General features: G+C 48.4%; 1 protein-coding gene across 2 annotated transcripts in view; it reads right to left on the bottom strand.

Moving 5' to 3' along the window:
• Positions 1-354: 354 nt before the first annotated feature.
• Positions 355-22738, bottom strand: part of TMOD1 (tropomodulin 1) — an 87260-nt gene continuing 64876 nt past the window's right edge. For both annotated transcript variants that reach the window (XM_040481760.1, XM_040481761.1), the window contains 3 exons: positions 21206-21349; positions 8761-8905; positions 355-1921 (listed from right to left, as the gene is read on the bottom strand). In XM_040481760.1, coding sequence (XP_040337694.1) covers positions 1857-1921; positions 8761-8905; positions 21206-21349 — 354 coding nt within the window. In that variant the 3' untranslated portion in view covers positions 355-1856. The remainder of the gene's footprint in view (positions 1922-8760; positions 8906-21205; positions 21350-22738) is intronic.

Here is a 22738-nt window from a genome sequence, read left to right as displayed (position 1 = left end):
TGCCATCTGGCCCTTTATAGAAAAAAAATTGCCATTCCCTAGTCTAAACTAATAGCTCATCTGATGGAGCAGATGGTCTTAAAGATGTGGCCCACCTTCATTTTTTTATTGATTTGGTTTTTGTGAGAGTGCTCCCCCCATACCCACACGCTTAGCTTTAAGTATTCTTTTTGGAAGATTCAAATTAGTTTGAGGACGCTGACATTTGGGCAGTTTTTAGATGAACACCTTGGGACAGAAGACACATTTTGAGGGAGGTCGTTCTGCGTTGCCATGGTAGTTTCCCAGCCTTCTGGCCAACATGTCAGGCACGTGTCCCTGTCACCCTAGTCGCAAGAAATACATACGCAACCGTCCATAGACCAACAGATTTAATCTTATGTCGCAGTTTCCAGTGACGCAGAATACAGCTGCAGTTGTGTTTCAAGGAGAAGCCTAGTGGGAAGGGCCATCCCTGCAGCATGGTGCCACTCCTGGGCCCACCTGCAGCCTCAGTAGACACTCTCCCTTAGCGTGAGGCCCTGGCTCCACCTCTGGTTACCCTGTACTGTCCACATCATCACAGTTCAGTGTGCAAGACTTTGCCTTTTTCGTCAATAGCCTCCGCTCGGTGCTCTGCAGCTTAGTCTGTGCTCGTCAGCTATTTGGGCTGTCCTTTGTCATAAGATTTGCTGAATCACTCATGAAAATAACTGTCGAGCAACAGAAATGCTAGTTTAACTGGCACTGTGGTATATTAAAAGGCACAAGGGCATTGTGGCTTAACATTTTTGCTGGGTCCCAAGAGATGCACATGATGTGAAAAAGGGATCTGGCAGAAACACCAATATTACATTTACAGAATAATCGTCTTGGGATGGTTTGGCCAGGGTTTCCTAATTCTTTGATATCTGGATTTTCTTCACCATTGGCCTTCAGAGGCTTAATTGACAGACGAGATCAGTGGTGATGTGACACATGGTTGAAGTCTTTAACTATGGCCGTAATGGACTAGAAATTTCCCTATTGTTTTACCTCCCAGAAGCCATTGGCCCACTGTGCAATACAGAAAGGTCTTTTCAAGTATTTGGCCATAGGTTTTCACATCGTTGAGGTTGACACTGAGTAAGGAAAACATTATTTCTGATTCCAATATTAAATGGGAAATAAATCCCAGATGTTCCTAAAGAACACTCAGGGAAATGTTTGCTGCCTGGGATTGGTGAAGAAAGGATGGCTTTTGCAACTTGAAATTTCACTGGCTTTTCAATCATTTCCTCATATCCAGCAAAAGGAACCTCACGTTCTTTGAATCATGGCAGAGCTCTGTGGCCTTCAATCGCTCTTTCATGGGGGGCAACATTGTGCTTCCTGACCCACTGATCAATTGGGCAACTTTAATCTTGAGGTTCTTAAAATTTAAAGGAGGATTAATAACGATGATCTGTTCACTAAATGCCTAAGATCAAATTCATAATAAAGTATTTTATAATGCTTTTCAACCATGCGGAAGAGCGTGCTGTTTGTGCGTTACACATTCTAAACACACCTGAAACACCACGCAGTGAGGCCCCTGAAATTGGGCTCCCAGGCTTAAGTCCCATGCTAGAACGTCTTCAGTAAGATCTGTTGGTTTGGGGTCTTAGTTTTTAAATAATAACCAGACTGAACTTCTGTGACTAAAGGAAAACTTCACATTAACCATAGTTTATAAAATTTTCAACTACAACCACTAGTTAACCTAAAAACCTTAGTGCATAAAGAACTGAACCACGAAAGGGTTTTGTGCCGGCACTTTGCCTTCTGGTTTCCACTGCAGAGCACAGATTATCAGTAGAACGTGTGCAGTTCAAAGGCATGGTCGTCCCCTTCACACATTAGACACCACTTCGGACCTTGGGGATGATGGGCCCAGTCAAGTCTGCGAGCCTCCTCTTCCTCACTGGAAAGGAATGGAGAGGAGATATAAGCCAGTTGACTGTGTGCATCGGGAACCATTTCTGTGGCTCTGAGAAAGCTCTGTGAAGCTTCTTGCTAACTTTTTGGTTAGCAAAGTGTGAAGTCTTTCTAAAGGACAGTTATGTGTGAGTTGTGTAAGGGCTCTCCCACTGGTCAGTGTTCACCGATGAGGGTCTGTGTTAGCGTTGACTCATTCATAAATTACTTCTAAGCCGCTGACCACACAGGCATAAAACCCACTTTCTCCACCGCCACGGTTTTTGCTTTGTACACAAGAGGCCCTGCAGTTGAAGCTCTCCTCCAGCTCAGATAAGAGCTAAAGTTCAGTTGATCTTAATGAGAGTAGGGTCTTAACCTGCTGGAATCAATTCCCACCGCTCTTTCTCAGAGCTCCTGGCCTGCCTCCTGCCTTGTAAAAAAGTTTCCACCCTGAAGATTACCTTGCAGCGTCTGTGTCCCCTCAGTGTTAACCTTGACATTTTCCCAGGAGCAAGACAATCGAAGCTCAAATACTGTTCACATACAAAGTAGTCAAATGCCATAAAGAGGAAAGCACTAGCCAGGAGGTTGCAGGCTCCAGTCATAACTTATAGGATGACTGGGGAGGGGGAAGGAGGCCCTTTGTTGTAACAAGGGGGAGTGTTTTGAAATGAATTACAGTGTAGGCAGATGAACATCAAGCAGCAGCAAGCTAGATCGGCCACAAGAGAAAGGTCAAAGAGGTCTGTAGAACTGGTAGGTGGCAGTCAAGGGGGCTGCTGGTGTGGCAGAGACAGGTAGCTATTGCAGAAGAGGAAAAAAGGCTGTCTATACTTAGATGTCTTCCAGTTCCCGAGCTGAGCCGGTAGACCTGCGGCCACCAGATCGACGCATACGAGCTGCAACAAGAACCGAATCAGCTTGTGCATGACACGGAGCTTATAAAGCAGAGCCGCCCAGGAAGGCGTGGTTACTCAGGTTGTGGCTGGGAGCAGGGGCACATGGGTCACCCAGTCCAGGGCCTGGAGTTCACCCTGTGCCTGAGCTCCTCCTACCCACCCCTCCACCCCTGTGAGAAGAGTAATGAATGTATGTCGGTGGGCAGTCTCCCAGAGAAGACACAGCATCCGGCTCAGGTCCTAGAGACTACCAGAACGTCTGACAGCTTGGAAATGTCAGGGAACAAAACCCAAAGAGTGGAAACATTTTGTCCAAAGTGACCAGAGGGTTTACATGAACTAGACTTTTAAGTATCACGTTAGCAAGCATGCTAACACGCAGTACCTCGCTGGAGCTCCACCACCAATTCTGGAATGTGGGCGTTGTTACTGTTCCCACTTATAGATAAGGAAAGTATGGCAGAGAGGCTATGTTTCTTGCTCGAAGTAATAAAGCTGGTACCAGACAGAAACAAGGTGTGTGGCTCATCTGGAGGCTCAGTCCAGCACCTCCCTCAGTACAACCTGGGTCTGTCTACATAGATTTTACACATCTGATCCTCACCAGGACATTAGCTCCTTTTCCCTGGAGAAGTGAGAAGAAAAGGTCTTAGGGTCCCTAAGAGCGAGTGGCAGAATCAGGACAGGAACTTGAGTCTCCAGCCCATGGCTCAGGGTACAGATAGGGATCCCAGATTTCTTTTTCCCCCACGTGCCCTCGCCGTGTACCCTGGGCTGGGTCTGTGCAGTTTCCCTAGCTGGCACTCACTCTTACAAGGACTGGATGGGGAGAAGGGCAAAGCAGCCACTTACTCAAGTATTATTTTTCTCCATTCTGAGGACGAAGGAAATTGAGGCCGAGAGAGGGAAGTAACTTGGCCCAAGTCACGGTGAGTATGTGACGGAACTGGAAGTAGAAGCCAAGTCTCCCCATATCTTCCCTCAATTCAGTCTGCTTTTTACTTCCATTAAAGCAAAACCCTTATCATTGCAACTGCCAGACTCATGTACTGTCCAAGCCAGAAGGAATCTCAAGTCTTCTGGGCCAGCCTCTATCTGCTGCTCGAACTCCTTGCACCACCTCCTGCCAAACTTGAACATCTCCATCACGTCTTTGAGAAGCATTTTAGATTCATTTATATATTCAATGGCATGTACTGGATGCTATTATATGCCAGGCACAAGGATCAGAAATAAAGATCTGGCGTAACAGGGCACCAAGCTATACCAACAGTAAGTTTGATGAAATATTACAAGTACTCAGGTAGCTCTCTATCAGCTATGAGGCAGAATGAATGGTGTGGTCAGAAGGATGGCAGGGAACGGGTCCACTGAAACTTGAAGGGTAAAAGGATACACTGTGGGAAGGGAAAGGTTAGGAGGAATGGCCCTCTACAGGGATACTTTGGCCTGGGTCACTGGGAGGCACACTCAAGCTACCTGGCCTGGTTGGTGCTAATACAGAGCAAGAGGATGGCCTGTCAGGGGCGTCGAGAGAGAAGTCCAGCAGGGCCTCTCACCAAGAGGGGAGGTGGGGGGCACAGGCTCCGAGATCAGGCTGCGGCCCAAACCCTTCTTGCATCCAATGACTGCAGGTATTCTTATCTCTTGCCTCACTGTAGAGTGGGGACGATAGTAGGATCTAATTCACCTGGTTGTTGGGAGCCTCACATGCATAAGATAGGAAGTGTTCACAGCAGTGCCTGGCACACAGGAAGCGCTGTGTAAGCATCAGCTATGATCGTTAAGGGTCATGTGGGCCGTGCCCAGGACTCGCTCCTGACAGCAGTGGGAGCCCAGCAAGTGTACTAAGCAGAGCGACAGAACAAACCTTGGGATGGGCACCCCGTGAGAGATCCTCGCCCTAGAGAAGCTTGAGAGCCCACAGAAGTCGCAGGATGTGAGGCGAATGTGCTGAGGGCTTGACATGAGGCAGGCAAGGGAGGTGGCCAGGAGGTGACTGACCGGCTGGGGAGGGGGCAGCATATAGGAAGAGGCCCAGATTTCTGGCTTGAATGGCTGTGAGGAAAGTTAACACCTTTTCCTGAGATGGTTTTGGGGGAAGATGATGGAATTGATTTGGGGTACTTGTTAGGAAAGTCTTCCTTGAGAATACAGAAGAGAGACTTTCCCATGAAGGAGTGTTTGCTGCTTTTAAACATGTTAATCCTCCTCCCCTCCCCACCTCCACACGTACAGCGGTCTTCACTTGGAGTTGGCAATTCAGATTTCATTAAGTGGAGAGAGCTTTGGGGGCAGATTTACAGGACCTGAGAGCCATGCTTAGCCTCTGAGCTATAAATAGTGTAGAGGGAGGAGTCATCTGAGGTATCGCTGTGGGAAAACATAGATGGGGATCCGCGGCTCCTCCCTGACACCGCCGTATGCCTGGTGCCCTACTCTCTCTCCAGAGGACACTCTGTTAGCAGCTCGGTGCACAGGATGGGAAGGACCCAAGACACGCCAGTCAGAATGGGTCCCAGAAAGCTACAGAGGCACTGGCTGACCTCTGGCCTCGGGGATCAGTATCCCCCAAGGAAGAGCCCACCCACCCTACAGGCAGGCAAAACCCACTGGAGACTACCAAGTAGGGGACCGGGAGCCAGCAGAGGCAGGCTTGAGTCAGAAAACTGGAGAGGCTGGGCCCGGTCCGCTCTCCTTGACGGCAAACACTGCTGACCACCACAGTGGCTGGGCAGGGCCTGCAGGAGGCTCTCGGGGATAAAGAAACATTCAGCTGGAAAGCATGGAAGCTTGCTTCATCGGAGCACTGACAGCGGGATGAGAACATGCTGCAAAGAAAGGACTTCTCTTTTGCAGGAGGAGACTGGTACGCTATCAGAAGCAGATGCGTTTCTGTTATAAAAATTAGCAGATGGGCACAAACTGGCCTTCAAAGCTAGAAATACTACTTCACCAAACAACACTCGATGTTGCATGTAATCACTTAAATGACTCTGCTCTAATTCCTTTGGTGGGAAACCCCGAAGGAAGAGCTGCACAGTTCCTTGGGGTGACCCGGAGGCCCATTATTTTTATCACCTGTCAGTCCTGTCCAGGAAACTGCCACAGCCTCACTTCCCACTGGCTTTCATCACCAAACTCCTGGTCCTACCTTTGCCCATTCTGTTCCTTCTGCTTGGAATGCCCTTCCTTCCCTTCTCTGTGAGTTCCTGCTTTTCCTTCTAGGTCTAACTCCCTCTAACAGTCCCTCCAAACCTTTTGGATCTTTGTCTCTCCTATCTAAAATATTAGGTCCCCCCACCAAGAATGCCTCCTGACCTCCCCCACCATCTAGCACTTCCTTGCAAGGCTGGCTAAAGGCCCACTTCCAATGGGGATGTTTTGCTTAACTGGACTCTGTCTTCGCAAGTCACTTCCTCACGTTGTCTGGGTACAGGGTGTAGGCATTTTTGAATTTTTAGGCACGCCCTTGAGTCTTTTCTCTCCCGTAAGGTTGTTTTAAAGGCTCTGGAGTCAAGGAACTAGACTTTCTGCTCCCTTTATGTCCCCTGGCACAGTCCTGGGACACAAAAGTTGCTCCAAAAGTGCCTGCTGTAATCTCTGGTGTGACTTGGCTGAGCCACTGCCTAGAAGGACAGTCCCTCCCAGGCTTCGGTTTTCCTGTAAGGGAACTGGGGGGTGAAGGCCTTCCAGCTCCAGCACCCTAGGGCCTGGCCAGAACCTCAGAAGCTGCTGGAGATAGGAGTCGGGCCTGGGATTTGGAGTCACAGACTCTCAGGACTGGGCGCGTCCCCAAGGGCCAGGTTATCCAACCCACAGCTGATCCTGGTGCCCCTCCCCCACCGCAGCACCCCTGACCTCCGGTCATCTGGAACTTCCGTCCCTAGAAAAGGCCTCCAGACCATTTTGCCACTAGAAGACAAAAGCTGGGTTAGCCCTGGGATAGGCAGCCCTGGGCACAAAAGCAGCTTAATCTAAACTGGGAGGGGAAAATGTCAGGCTACGGCATGTTGGAACAGAACTCAAGGCCTTTAGTGCTGGTTTTGAAGCCAGATCACAGCTGGCCACAAGCATCTAGATTGCTGGCCTTCCTCAACAGTTCAGGGTAGCTATCACCTCTGTTATACCATAATAATGGCTGATAATTATTTGTGTTTGTGTTTATTTTAAATAAGGCACTTCAGATAAACCAGGATACTAGGTGCATTTTTGTCTCTTTGTTGTATGGACTTTTCTAGACCCGCAGCTCTAGAAAAAAGTGGCATCTATGTGGCGAGCAATGAATGAATAACTCCTTATAGGTACTGTGGTAGTGCTCTATCAACTGAGGCATAAGAACGATGTGGTCAGAAGGATGGCAGGGAACATGTCCTTCTAGAGCAGGAACCTGTAACTTCAACACCCAGCGCCCTACAGGACTTTGACCAACGTTTGTTGAATTGAGTAACTCAATCTAAAGTGTACGTGGTTCTCTGTGCATCGGGTCTGTGCACACACACCTACACACCCCCCTCTATTTTTCTGGGTGTTAACCTAGCCTCAGATTCATCACTAGAAATGACGTGCCTCAGATTTGAGATGTGCTTTAGTATTAGGCTATTTGCATTTTGCTGAGTGCTCGAAGCAAAAACCAAAACCCCCATGTGTAGAACAGGCTTGAATCTGATCAAAAACTCACCGAAGACCTTTTCCTTTAGAACACATAGTTATTTCATAATCCAATCCCAGAAAGAAGCTCTCATCCTTTTTCTTTCTTTCTGAACTTGTTATACTTCCTTCTCTTTGGTAATAAGAATAATGTAACTTGGTTTGTCTTCTTGCCTTGGTTCTAGAAAACTCACAGCTAAATGTAATGATCAATTATGTTAACATATTAGGCCTCCTCCTTTTCTTGCTGTTTTTCCCTCTTATTTTCCTACAGCCTTAGCAGACATAGTCCATTTTGGACACAGTATCAAGTCCTTTTAGCAGCCAGCAGGAATACCCATCATAAATAACTACGCACAGAGGTTGAGAACAACAGATGCCTGTAAATCAGTCAATGACTGATCTCACTTTTCATTAACTGACTTGTATACCTATTGGGCAGATGCTCATAAAAATGTGACATTTTCTGGGGCGCCTGGGTGGCGCAGTCGGTTAAGCGTCCGACTTCAGCCAGGTCACGATCTCGCGGTCCGGGAGTTCGAGCCCCGCGTCGGGCTCTGGGCTGATGGCTCGGAGCCTGGAGCCTGTTTCCGATTCTGTGTCTCCCTCTCTCTCTGCCCCTCCCCCGTTCATGCTCTGTCTCTCTCTGTCCCAAAAATAAATAAACGTTGAAAAAAAAATTTAAAAAAAATGTGACATTTTCTTTTGTTTCCTTTTTGGAAAAAAAAATAATAACTATGCCTTTAACTGAGAAGAAATGAATGTAACCTGTTTAACTTACATTTTCAACTTTTACCTTAAAAGTGCTATGCGGTTTCCCAGGCATGGGGTTTGGGTAGTGGTGCTAGTTGGTGGCTTTGGGGGCAGGGACTAGAGCCAGACCCGATGGTCCTGAGAGGACTCTGAGCTCAGAGGAGGGTATTCAAAGAGGAAAAGACTCACGGTGAGCCTGTGGCCCGCCACATGTCCTCTCACTCAGCCAAACAAGGCGCCCAGGGTGCGCTTGGGCTCCAGCCCTGCGCTGTGCTGAGCCCCCCGGGGAGGGGAGGAGTGCTCAGCCTCAGCTCCTGCAGATGAGGCCCCCACAGTCTAGGGGAGGCAGCAGGCCGGGCGCCAATACAGAAAACTAGGAAATGTAACCAAGGTGGTAGTCAGGAGTGAGGCTCAAGAAGAGGGCTCCCTTGGAGAAGGTATCAGTGGAACATTCCTTGCCATATCTGCGCACCACCCCCACAACCTCCAGGACAGGTGGGAAAGCCACGGGCAGGTTTTTGGGTAGCATATTTCCACTTACCAAGGTCGTTGTTGTTCATCATTGCGTTGGACGCCCGCAGCCGGGGCCCCTGCTGGGTAAAGTGGTAGCCGAATTTGAGAAGCGTTGCGTTTTTTTCCAACATGTTCACTATCTCCATTTCCACTTTGTTGCCCAGAGGCTGGCTCTTTGGTCAAGAAAAGAACAGGAGTCACTACTCATCCCATTTGTGCAGGAATCTTTTCTACTAGCAGAAACCCTGCGTGGTGGGCAGGGATTTTAACCACTCCCCAACTCCACCCCCAAGAACAGGGAATTGGAAGTTTGGAGAAGGTGAAGGGTCACACACCAGGAGCGAATGAACTGGGATTCAAACCCAGGCCTGCTGGATGCCAAGAAGAGATCTTTCGTTGCCCCACAGCATCCTTTCTACAAAACTCGAGCAGGAAGGATCTTCAACGAGTCGCAAGGAGATTAAAAATTCCACTGCCCTGGCTATACCCCATATTAATTAAATCCAACGCTCCAGGAATGAGACTCAGGTGTCTGTGGCTTTTAAAACTCCCAGGTGATGTCAGTATATAGCCAGGTTTGGTAACCAGTTACTCAGACGAATGCTTTCAGTTTCCAAATGAAGGAAATGGAGAGACCCAGAGAGGGGAAAGGATTTGCCTAAGGTCACACAGTAAGTTGGGAATGCCCAGAGTTCATTTTTCTGAAGCCTCCTTCTGATCATGTTAGTTCCCTACCCCAAGATCTCTAGTGACAAAGATTGAAAGAAAACAAAAGAAAAGGAAAAACCTTACAATATACAATCTTGGGAAGGATATAATGAGGATGTTCAGCCTTGCTTATAATAGTGGGGGAAAAGGGAAGCAACTTAGACATTCATGGAGAGAGAGTTGTTCAAATAAATGATAATTGAGTTTTACAAGAGAACATGACAGATATCAGATGATAATGCAAATCTTTGGTCACAGGCCTGGGAAGATGACCATGAAACAATATGGAGAAAAAAAGCCCAGTTGCAAAACAGGTCATATTTAAGTAAAGTTACATGGATTTTCCATACACATATATATGCCTAGAAAGAGCCAGCCAGTGTACTGGTGGTGGTGGGATTTGGGAGAGATTTTATTTTCTTCTTTGTATCTTATTGTTTGAGTTTTCTGTTACTATGTATAATAACACATACAAAATAAACATAATCTTGGGGCACCTGAATGGCTCAGTCGGTTGAGCATCTGACTTCAGCTCAGGTCACGATCTCACAATTTGTGGGTTCGAGCCCTTGCACTGACAGTGAGGAGCCTGCTTCAAAGTCTCTGTGTCCCTCTCTCTCTGCGCCTTCCCTGCTCGTGCACACTCTCTCTGTGTCTCAAAAATAAACATTAAAAAACATTCAAAATAAACACAATCTTTTAAAAAGTTTTTATTTATTTCTGAGAGAAAGAGAGGGGGTGGGGAGAGAGGGGGTGGGGGGAGAGAGGGAGAGAGAGAGAGAGAGAGAAAGAGAGAGAGAGAGAGAGCTCGTGTCCAAGTGGGGGAGGGGCAGAGAGAGCAAATCCCAAGCAGGCTCTGCACTGTCAGTGTAGAGCTCGATCCCACGATCTGACTGAGGTCAGATCATGACCTGGTTCAACATCAAGAGTCAGATGCTTAACCGACTGAACCACCCAAGCACCCCTCAAAATAAACATAATCTTAAAGAGATCTGAAAAGACATGGAGAGCAAACTAAACATCACATCAAGGTTTAAAGACTTTCCCCCTCAGGGCAGGAACAAGACAAGAATGTTCACTTTCACTAATACTGTCCTGGGGGTCCGAGCCGAGACAATGAGACCCCCTTCACCCATCTCACCCCCCACCGCACCCCTCACCTCTGGCAACACCCATTTGTTCTCTGTATCTATGACCTTGGTTGTTTTCTGGTTTTGTTTTTGCTTAGATTCCACATATAAGTGAGATCCCAGGTATCTGTCCTTCTCAGTCTGACTTACTTCACTCAGCATGATGCCCTCAAGCTTCATCCATGCGTTGCACATGGCAAGATTTCCTTCTTTTTTTAGGGCCGAGTAATATTCCATTGCATATATATATATATATACCACATCTTCCATTCACTCATTGGTGGGCACTTAAGTTGTTTCCATATCTGGGCTACTGTAGATAATGCTGCAGTGGACATGAGGGTGCATATATCTTTCTGAATTAGTGTTTCTGTTTTATTCAGATAAACACCCAGGAGTGGGATTGCTGGATCTTATAGCAGATGGACAGATTGGTTTAATTAACATTTTGAGGAACCTCCATACTGTTTTCCACAGTGGCTGCACTGATTCACATTCCCACCAGTAGAGCACAAGGGTTTCCTTTTCTCCATATCCTTACAGACACTTGTTATTTCTTGTCCTTTTTATTTTAGGTATTCTAACAGGTGTGAGGTGATAGCTTATTGTGGTTTTGATTTGCATTTCCCTGATGATCAGTGGTGTCGAGCATCTTTTCATGTACCTGTTGGCCATCTGTATGTTTTCTTTGGAAAAATGTCTATTCAGATCTGTCCATTTTTTGATCGAATTTTGAAATCTGAATAATTAAATAAAATTTAAAATTCAGTTCCTTAGTTGCACTGGCAATTAGGTCAGTGCAGATACAGAACATTTCCATCATCACAGAAGATTCTTTTCAATGGTGCTCCCCTAGACTGTGAGCCCTTGGATAGCACATAATACCCAGCATCTCCAGGTCAAGGTCAAGGAATTGAACTGAATGGAGGAAATAGGAACACGGTTGATGCACAACACAGGAGGGTTGAGAGGACACATTAGCCCACCATCCAAAGGGACAAGCATGTACCACAGTTGAGACTCTTGCTGGAGGACTCCTCCCAGGTATTCTGACTTCACGAGAGCCTGTCTGAGTTCACACGGGGCCGGCAACGCCAAGCTGGGCAGGTAGAGTGACATTGGCGAAGTTCCATCACCCATCTGTCACGGCTCCTGAAAGGGCTGAGAAGAGCTCAGGCCTGTCCTCAGAGGACTCAGCACAGCCCTGGGCTCTGGTCCGCTTGGCCTGGCCGGTAGTACAGGGACCATATAAGGGCCCGAGAAGGAACTGGAAGGTCCTCCGCCCACCCCACTTAGCAGGAAGCCTGGCCTCTCCTTGAGGTCACTTTCCGGGAAAGCTCTATTAGGACTTAGGATGCACTGGTCTCAGGAAGCACTGATCTCCCTCGAGTGGAGGGGCTTTCAGCATCTTCAAGGGCTGCTTCCGCAGAGCTGACACTCCATGCCGCTCGGTCCAAAGCACAAAGCACCCAGTGCAAACTGCCCCCTTTCAACCTCCCTAACCACTGGGGAGGCAGGGCAGGCAGGGACTGGCCCTTCTGTCTTAGAGATGAGTCAACTGAACTCATGTGTAGATGGAAGCTGGACTGTGCTCCCTCTGTTTAATGCCAGAGCCAGGGCTTGACCTTGACCTGACACTGGAAGGACTTCAGAGGATCCTCTAGGCCCACATTCTCAAACTAGGGTCCACTATCCCTGGGATACATGCAGAGGTTTCTGGGTATATTCAAGAAAATACAGGATTCTACTAGATAATCATGGCCAGCCTTCCCAGAGTGTCAATCTTTGACCAAAACTATTGTTTTTACATTAAAGAGTAAAATAGAAAATGTGCACACATCTTAAGAAGCGTCACACTTGCTTTATCTCAGTCTGTCCCTCTTCAGCGACTCTGAGACTAGAAGGCCTCAATCATTTCAGATGAGAGAAGAGGCCATGGGGACACTGCCAGGACTAAAACTCTGATCTCTTACTTATTTTTCAAATATTTGTTACTGAGTGATCGTTGTGTGTGAGGCAATGCCATAAGCACTTTTGATAAGCTAACTCATTTTCTCCTCCCCATACATCTATGGAGCATGTACGATTAATTTCATCCTGTAGGTGAGGTACATGAAGAACAGAGTATTAATAAATTTCCCCCAAATCACAGAGCCAGTTGGTTACAGAACCTGGATTTGAACACAGGAGTTTCACTCCAGAGTTTGCTGCTTCCCACCTCACTTGGGTGTAGGGCTGATGACGGGGGCTACAGGCAGATGGGGTTTGGCTCAGAGTGCGGGATTGTGATCTAACCGGTAACAGTGTCTGCACATGGAAGGAACTGTCTGGTAAGGCCATAGACGGCCCGTCCCTGGAGGTGTATGGACAGAGGGCAGGGTGGTGCCTTGGGAGAGTCTCCTAGACGTCATTAGGAGTGGGGAAGGCCTAGGTTCTGTGACCTTTAAGGCCCCTGGGACCTGCATTCTGTGCATCCATGAATGGCTTGCTTGGAGGGCATTAAAAAATTAGGCCACCTGGACAGTGGGTGAGGGGCAGTTAGGAGCCCCTGGACAGCAGAACCCAAGGGCAGCTCATGCCAGGACTGGCCACAGCAGACTCTAGCAGCACAGCCAGGGAGAGAAGGGTGGGGAAGAACTCTTGCCACCCCCACCTTCAGATGTGCTTAAGAATTAAACCAATCACTTGGGAATAAATATAATCTCATTATTAAACATTCAGATGATACTAGGACAGATTGAGTAAAGTCAGAGAGTTTCCCTCACCTCCCTTATCCGAATCCTACCCCCTTTCTACAGAGTAAGCACCATGGCCAACGGGGTGTGTTGCCTTGGATTGTGTCTATGAAGTATGTAATAAAAGCACACGGAGTTTTAAATGTTTTTCTTAAATGGAGTCGTATCATCTGCATTGTTGTGCAACGTGCGTTCTTCATGTAACATTTTCTGGAGATATTTCCAAGTCAGTACATTCAGAGCTTCTTCATCCCTTTGAACTGCTTCAGGGGATGCCCGGATACAGCCGGATATTTAGTTCCGTTTCCGCTTTCCTCGTTACACGCCAGGCGGCAGTGGCTTTGCGGGGGCGGGAGCCAGTCTTTGGGCTGGACGTGGGGCTGTGGCATGTCTAATGGCTGGGTTCAAAGACAGGCGTATTTGGGGTTAAAGCTGTGACTGCTCTGCCAAGAGGGTACAGATGCTGACGGGCCCTTCGGCAGCGACAACGGCTCCCGTTTCCTCACACCTTTCCTGTGGCTGAGTATTATCAGTCTGATGAGAAGATGACCAGATTCGCTGGCTTAAGAACCACCAACCAATGCCTGTGGCCTAGCGTGGCTGGCTCTGAGACCCCCATTGTGGCCAGAGGCACCACGGGCATCAAGAAGCTCAGTCTGTACATCTGGTGGGGCCAATCATGGCCTTTTCTTTGTGATACAGAAGATGTGGGCAACTGGGAATACTTGAGAAAACAATAGAAAGGAGCCCTGGGAATTATCTAGTCCGAGTTGAGTCACAAATGCCGGCTGATACTAAAATTCCTTCAAAATCGCAGCTGCCAAGTTCGGTTCTCCCTACCCGCTCCTGGGGATGGAGCACATCACCTGTGAGGCACCCTGCTCCATCCCTGGGTACCTCTGCTGGTTAGAAAGGTCTTTCTGGCCAAACTGCAGCAAAGGCAAAGAGCCCAGCGGATTCTCACTTTGGTGATTTTAAAGTATATCTGCCAATTCTTTGATCCTCCTCCCTCCCAAAGGCGGAGCCTAATTCCCCACCCCTTGAGGGTGGTTGTGCTTAGTAACTCACTTCTCACAGATAGACCATGGCAGAAGTGACTGTGTAACTTCCAAGGTTGGCTCATAAAAGGCATTTGTGGCTTTCTTCTTTCTCCGCGTTGGATCGTTCGCTCTGGGAGAAGTTGGCTGCCATCTCGTGAGGACACTCAAGCAGACACTCAAGCCTGGTGAAGAGGCCCACAAGGCAAGGAACTAAGGCTTCCTGCCAACAGCCATGGAGGAAGCCATCTTGGAAGCAATTTCTCCAGCCCTGGTCAGGCCTTCGGACTGCACTCTACTGCAATCTCGTCAGAGATCTTGGGCTAGAACCATGCGACCAAACTGCTCCTGGATTCCGGGCTCTCAGAAACTGTGAGCTCATACATGTTCATTGTTATTTTAAGCTGCTAAGTTTTGAGGGGTAATCTGTTACACAGCTATAGATAACTGATACACTCACAGGCAATGCTGAGCAATAAAAGCCAGACACAAAACAGCACATACATGGGATTCCATTTATGTGACATTTAAGAGCAGGCGAAACTTATCTATGGTGATAGAAATCATGACATGATTGCATTTGGAGAGTATTAATTAAGGGGGGAGCATATGAGGTGCTGGAAATGTTCTGTGCCTTGATCTTGGTGCTGATTACCCAGGTCTGTGTATTATACAATATATTATTATATAATAATATAATAATTATACAGGTATATAAATCCATATATATATATATAAATCTAAATATATATCCATTGAGCTGTCCACTTAGGGTATATTTGTTACTATATGTAAGTTACACTTTCATAAAAAGTAAACATAAGTAGGAACGAAAATAAGGGAGGAGAGGAAGGAGACAAAAAGTTGTTTCCTGCAGGAGCACCTGGGTGGCTCAGTCAGTTAAGCGTCCGACTTCAGCTCAGGTCATGGTCTCACGGTTTGTGGGTTTGAGCCCCGCATCGGGCTCTGTGCTGACAGCTCATAAACCTGGAGCCTGCTTCGGATTCTGTGTCTCCCTCTCTTCTGTGTCTCCCTCTTTCTCTGCCCCTCCCCTGCTTATGCTCACTCTCTCTCTCATTCTCTCTCTCTCAAAAATCAACAAATTTTTTTTTAAAAAGTTGTGTCCTGCACAGGATACAGCTAGAATCTCTCAGAGGTCAATGCCCCCCAGCCTACTCTTCCACCACCAACTGACCTAATTAACAATAGAAATATCACCTCTCCTTTATTGAGAGAAGACACATTCCAGGTCCATTTTAGAGGTGAGGAAACTGAGGCATTGGTACATTAACTGACTCCTCCCCACCATTACACAGCAAGAATGTGACAGAGCTGAGGCTTAGCTTGGATTTGATCCTTGTTTGACTTCAAGTGTCAGAGACTTGAAGACAGACAACCCCTGGGTCAGTCTGTCTCCTGTCTGGAAAGCTCTTGGCTTTTCAGAACAGAGTGTAGCCTCCACTGGGGGCTGGACATGGTGCAATATGGTTATGGTCACAAATCTCTATTCTGACTCCTGCTGATCTGCGTAGGAAAGTGATTTTCTCGACATCGTATTGTTTTTCCCTCATTTCCACTGACTCTATCTCATTTCTCCCTGAGGAGCAAGGTCAGTAAAAGGCCATAATTGGCATTTCGAGGAAGGGATGGTGACACGTGCCTGTTCTCCCACAGAGGCTGGATATTTCCAGGCTGAATTACTTTAGTACACACAGACACAAAAATCGTGCACAAGCCAGGAGCTGCTGCCTAGAAGCTGAATGTATAAGGAACAAAAGAGAGAACATGACTGGTCAAGAGGTCTTGCTCACGTGGTTTCAAGAGTGTGTTTTCCTTTTTTTTTTGCAGACAAAAGTCATATTCATCCTATCCTCATTTATTTATTTTTTTTAATTTTAATGTGTATTTATTTTTTGAGAGAGAGAGAGAGAGAGATAGAGCACAAGCAGGGAAGGGGCAAGAGAGAGAGGGAGACACAGAACCCGAAGCAGGCTCCAGGCCCTGAGCTGTCAGCACAGAGCCCGACGTGGGGCTCGAACCCACAGGCCGTGAGATCATGACCTGAGCCAAAGTCTGGCGCTTAACCGACTGAGCCACCCAGGCGCCCCCTATTCATCCTCATTTAAAAGAAAAATTTAGCCGGCTGCCATGAATGTGTAATCTAAAGGGGGTGTCACCATGTGTGAAAACCTTCAGGATCTTAGTCCAGTGTGGCTTTTGTTTTCTTCCTTCCTTCCTTGCCTTTTTTTTTTTTTTTAATTTATTTTTGAGAGAGAGACAGAGCATGAGCAGGGGAGGGACAGAGAGAGACAGAAACACAGAATCTAAAGCAGGCTCCAGGCTCTGAGCTGTCAGCACAGGGCCCGATGCGGGGTTGAACTCGTGAACCGTGAGACCATGACCTTAGCCTGACACTTAACCGACTGAGCCACCCAGGTGCCCCTTGTTTTCTTTCTAAATTTATTTGCGCTAGGAAGCTAATCCAATCTGGGTAAACAAGAAAATGCAATCTATTCCTTCAGCCTCATTTCAAAATATGAAGCATATCCTCACTGTCAAATATTGGAATGAAATGTGAGAAATCCAGCCAATACCCCCCAGACATTGCACATACATTTATTTGATGAGGGGTCATGTTTCAAGGGGAGACCTTGTCTGTTCTGAGGGGCAGGGAGTACCCTGTGCCCTGGGGTCCTAGGGAAGGGCCTACTGGGGGCGGCTTTGATGGGAGTAAGGAAGGCAAAACAAGAGGGACAGAGAATCACCATTTGGATTTGGCCAACTTGGGATGGAGACGGCTGGCAGGCACCCCATATGTGGCCCCTGCTCCTGGGGGCTGAGGGTCTCTCCCGTCCACCCATAAATGCAGCCCGTCTGGAAGGTGGGATACCTCAGTTCTGGCCCAGGTCTGACACTAACTTGATCCGTGACCTCAGCACGTCCCATCCCTTCTTTGATCCTCAATTTCTCCACCTGCAAGAGGGCTGGGCTAGATGTTTCCTCAATGCCCTCATCTCTGGGTCAGGACCTCTCTGCCCCCTCCCACCCTCACTGCCGGCTCAGGGCCACTTCAGATGGCAGCACAACACTGCTCGGAGATAAAGAGAGATGGCTAGGTAAACAAACAGCCCCAGGATCCCAGTTCCCAGATTTGGGTCCTGAGCCAGCCAGCAAGGCTCTTGTCACCAGGGTAGAACTCCACAAGTCCCTTTCTCCTTTCTTTGGCCGTATAAGGAAGAAGGAGGACAGAGGCTCACTAACACAGGTTACAGGCACAAGAACTGAAGGGAAAGCTGTGGCCTCTGAGGACCGCGGTGACTAACCAAGAATGAGGAATAAATCAAATGCCACTCATCACCTCCTCTTTGGCACATGCCGCAGGGCCCAGAGCTGGGGCACCGTGGAGAGTTGCACTGTGAGAGGCACGGTGGCCTTCCCTAGACTGCAGCCCTGCGGGAAGACCACCCCACAGACTCCCCTCATCTGGGCAGTCATAGCACCCCCCGTCCCCCACCACCCCCCCACTGGTCTCCCAGGTGCTGATGCCTGCCCTCAATTCTCTCCTACCCAGGTAGGAGCCATCTTCCCGGAACATGGCACGGACTGGTGCAGATCACAGCCCACAGCCCACTTTCACTCAACCTCCCCAGTCAGAGCCCTTTGGATGTCCAACTCCTTCTCTGGCTTCCTCCGGGGGCGCCATTAGTCTTGTTTGGATGGGCTCCACGGCTTTTCCCCTCTCGTTCTTTTTGTTCATGAGGTTCACTGCACCTGAGATGTCACGGCCTCCACCTCACACTCTGAGATGCTATCCCCCCTATGAGTTTGTCTCAAACTCCATCTCCCCCGGCAAGCCCTCCGTGATGCCCGCTCCTGACTGAGACTGCTTCCCCAAAGGCCTGCCGTCTGTGGCTGGCCAAATTTCTGTACTTGTCTGCCTTCCTGTCCAGCGTGGACTCACCGGAGGGCACAGCCGGAGCCTCGTTCACACACAGAGCCCACGGTGCAGCCCTGGGGTTCAGCCAGCAGTCATCAAACGCTGAGATGAACCAGAAAAGAGGCTCCCACGATGGCGGGGGGAGGTGGTGACCAGCGCTCTAGCCTCACACCAAGGGAAAGGGACTGCTGAGGAAAGCCAAATAAGGCCCACACAAACCAAGGAGGAGTCGGGAGCCCCAGAGGCACACTTCTCGGACTGTGGAGTCACATCAGCCTGGGCTTAATCTTGCCTCTGTCACTTCCCGTGTGCCTGTGGGCAGGTTACAGAACCTGCCTGGGCCTTTAGTTTCCTCACCTACAAGACAGGGGTGGGTCATAATACCCACTCACAAAAAGTCTTTGGGAGCATTAAATGAGATAATGGATGCATGGTACCTACTCAGTAAATCAACTCTTAGAATTGTGTGTGAATTCTCTAGGTCACCTTCAGAGTAATTATGAAAGTTAACAACTTCATAGATGATATCTGCCATCGCCTTAGAAGTAGAGATTCTTATTATCCCCATTTTACATGTGAGGAAACTGAGGCTCAGGGAAGTGAATGTTCTCACCCCGGAGTGTTCAGGGAAGGGGAGGGTGATAGTCCTGGCTCTGTCTCTGTGCTCAGCAGCGGTGGACAACAGTGAGAGGGAAGGTAGGCAGCTCACTCTCTGTCAGCTGTCAGCACAATGACCTGAGGCCAGTGCTCTGGGTCACTTTTGGCCAACATTCTGCCCTAGGAGTCAGGTTTCAGCTGACACTGGGTAGACCCTGACTCCCTGCCCAGCCAGGCCTGGAGTCACATGAGCAGCCAATCCCAAGCCTTGGCCCAGGGCTGCTGCTAAGCCTGCTGCATGCCTTCGTTCCAGTTGATCTGCCCCTCCTGCCTGCAATAAAGCAGGATCAGCAATGGCAGGAAGAGTGGGAGTGGGGAGGGGCTGGGAACGGGCGACGCAGCAGCAGGCCCCTGGCACGCGAGAGATGCAGGAGTCCGACGCAGCAAATTCACATGACAGGGCTGCCGAAGGCTTGTGTGGCTTCTTTATAGGAATTTTAAAAAAGGGCCTTCTCTGGGCGAACAAGTCCCATACCAAGGCTTGGAGAGCAGGGTATAGGTTAGATTTTTTCCCCCTGCCCCCTGTGCAGTGAACAACATACACAACCACCCAGGGCAGGCCTGCTTACCAAGTGTCACTGAGGAGTCAAGTTCTGAGCTGGGTACTGGAATAAAGAGATGGCTCAGATACAGCACCAGCTTCTGGGAAGCTCATGGGAAGCCGAGGTGCTGGGAGAACACAGGGAGGGGACAGCTAACTCTCTCTGAGGAGAGGGTTAGAGGCCCTACGGCAGGCTAATGGGAGAAAGTAGTGATATGCAGGCTCTCAAAAAAAAAAAAAAAGTTGGATTTGTGGTGTTTGCCAATTTCCATAGTATAAATGCTTCCACCAGAGGTGACTTCAGGGTACCAGCGTGCCGTCACTGAAGTGGAATTGAGGACAGAAGCCTACAACCAGCTCTGGCATGCTGGCTCTGGAACACCACTGGGAAGAGAGGCTTCCACTGCATCCAGAAGGAAGAGGAGGGATTCTCCAGGCAGAGAAGGGGTAAGGGCAAGGAAGGATGTTCCAGAAGGAGAGACGACGACAGCAAAGACATGGAGGTGCACAAGTAAGTAGTGAGCAAAGGTGAATCAAGGGGTTATGGTTGGGAAGGGCCGTCAAGGCCTTCTGGAGCCTCGTAACGCTTTAGTTCTTGACTCCCAGAGGGGTCACATGCCTGCCATGATTCATTAAGCTGCACATTGAAGTTCTGTGCGCTTTACCACGTGTGTGTGATATTTCACAATAAGGATGAAAAGCACAGATAGTCTCATTCAGGAATAACCGCTGTTTACAATTCTGTTATATTTCCTTCCCATCTTTGTCCTGTGCACGTATTTATACGACCATTCAGCAAACATTTTCAGGTAGGAAGACAAAAGTTCCCTATTCATAGACCATAAAGAAGAAAGCATTTTGACAATGAAAGCCACATGGTGTAATGGAAAGAGTGTGGGCTTTGGAGTCAGAGAGACCTGAATTCGAATCCTGCTTCCCAAAGGGCTAAGTGCGTGGTCCTGAGAAAGTCGCTTGTCTTAGCCTGTCCGAGCTGCTTCTCTTCTGCAGGTCGAGTCAGGTAACACCCACATCCTTCAGGGTTGTTGGGAAGGTCAGAGATGATATGCAGTTAGATGCACCGCACACAGCCCAGCCCACAACAGACCCTCAACACGTGCAATATACAGGATATTGTAACTGGCATCATCTTAGAAAGTCAGAACTGAAAGGATTGCCAGATAATAAATGACTGACCCACAGAAGTTTCAGAGAAATGGTAACCCTATAAGGATAAAGTCAAATTAGTGTTTGCCCAGAGAATAAACTCAGTGGTAAGGAGACTCAAGAGCCCATTGAGTGGGGCAAGGGGTGTTTGAAGAAAATAGGGATATTTAGCCTAATGAGGAAGACTCCAATGGTTATCAGATCTGTGCCCCAGATATGACCCATGTGCAGCAGAGAACAGAATTAAGTGCAATATACAGGACTTATAGGAAGCTGATTTCTATTGGATATGAGGTGGGATATTCTCACCAAGAGCTGAAGGGGTGATGTTGGGAAGGAGTGAGCTCCCATAACTAGGGGGTATACAAGTAGAAGCCAACAGAGCACTTGATGGGCATGATGAAGAAGGAAGATGAGCACAGTGGAGGGTGGGGACCATGACCTTTGAGGTGCCGTAAGGCTGGGCTCTGGATCTGCTCTGTCCAGCAGCATCTACCATCCAGCAAGTGAGGAACTGTAAGCACCCTGTAGTGAAGGACACAAAGAGACGCTTGTCTGTCTTACCTGGTTATCGATTTTCAGTTCCACTAGAGAAGTGTTGTATGGGAGAGCTTCCACCAGGCGCAGGATCCCGGCTCCGGAAATGAAGTTGGATTCCACGTTCAGCGTCTTCAACACCTTGTTCACCTTGAGCATCTCAGCAAGGGCCTTGAAGCGCAGAAGAAAAGCGAGGGTACCTGTGAGTCACCCTGAGCAAGGCTGGAGCCCCTCTTGGATAGAACCTAAAATACCGAGAGGTCCTTGCTGGGAGCGAGAGTTCCTTGCACACTCATGCTGTTCGAGCCAGCGACCAGGCAAGATGATCTGTACAGCCTCCTTCACGAAGTACAACTCTGTGGCCCTCCTCCCCTCCAATGCGCCATGGCTCCCGAACCCTAACTGGAGAATTCCACATTCTCTATTACCTACATCCAGCCTCTATTACCTGATTCTTCTCCCTTGCTTGGCTTCAAGGCTCACTGATCCCTTACAGAGGGGCTGCTCTCAGCTCCCCATGCATGCCTGGTGCTCTCCCACAATTTGCTTTTGCCACCTGGGATGCCCCTTCCTTTCTGCTTCACTTGTCCAAACCCTGCTTGTCCTTCAAGGCCATTCTCAATTCCTCTTTCTCCAGGAGACTTTATACTGATGGCCGCAGTTAGCTGTGGCCTGCCCTCTTGAACTTTGCAGCATTTACTCATACCCTCCCTCATGAAACTTGTATTCTTCTGTTCAGAGTTGTTTTTAGTTCTTGACTCACAGAGGGGTCACATGCCTGCCATGATTCATTAAACTGCTTGTTGAAGTTCTGTGCACTTTTCCATGTACGTGTGATATTTTACAATAAGGATGAAAAGTACAGATAGTCTCATTCAGGAATAACCACTGTTTACAATTCTGTTATATTTCCTTCCCATCTTTGTCCTGTGCACATATTTATATGACCATTCAGCAAACATTTTCAGGTAGGAAGACAAAAGTTTCCTATTCATAGACCATAAAGAAGAAAGCATTTTGACAATGAAAGCCACATGGTGTCATGGAAAGAGTGTGGCTTTGGAGTCAGAGAGACCTGAATTCGAATCCTGCTTCCCAAAGGGCTAAGTGGGTGGCCCTGAGAAAGTTGCTTGTCTTAGCCTGTCCGAGCTGCCATTAGACTATATACTCTTAGGGGGATGAAAATGTACTTTATTTATCCCATGGTGCCCACATTCTCAGCACACAGTAGCTTCTTAGTCACTGTTCACTGAGTGACTGACTGGTGGAGTCCCAACCTCCCTATATACCCTCTACTTGTTGCTTATATTTCCCTGTTGGGATTCCATGGAGTCATTGTCCTCTTCATCTGAGCAGCAGAGAGCAGAGAAGGAAGCCTGGGAAACCACCCCACTGGGCAAGTGACCAGAGCAAATGGGAGGGGAGGAGCTCAGGTGGCCCCCAGCACGTTTCAGAGGAATTCAGCCAGAGGGTGTAGATGACAATCAGAGCCTCTGAAGGAAATGAGGTAATTAGCAGTTGGTGGAAACGATGTGTCATGGAGGAAAGGAGACACCAGCA

Source organism: Herpailurus yagouaroundi, unplaced genomic scaffold, assembly GCF_014898765.1.
Source record: "Herpailurus yagouaroundi ecotype Mexico unplaced genomic scaffold, PumYag 160, whole genome shotgun sequence".
Taxonomy (NCBI): Eukaryota; Metazoa; Chordata; class Mammalia; order Carnivora; family Felidae; genus Herpailurus; species Herpailurus yagouaroundi.
The sequence above is the reverse complement of the archived record's forward strand: the minus strand, read 5'-3'. Positions and strand labels throughout refer to the sequence as shown.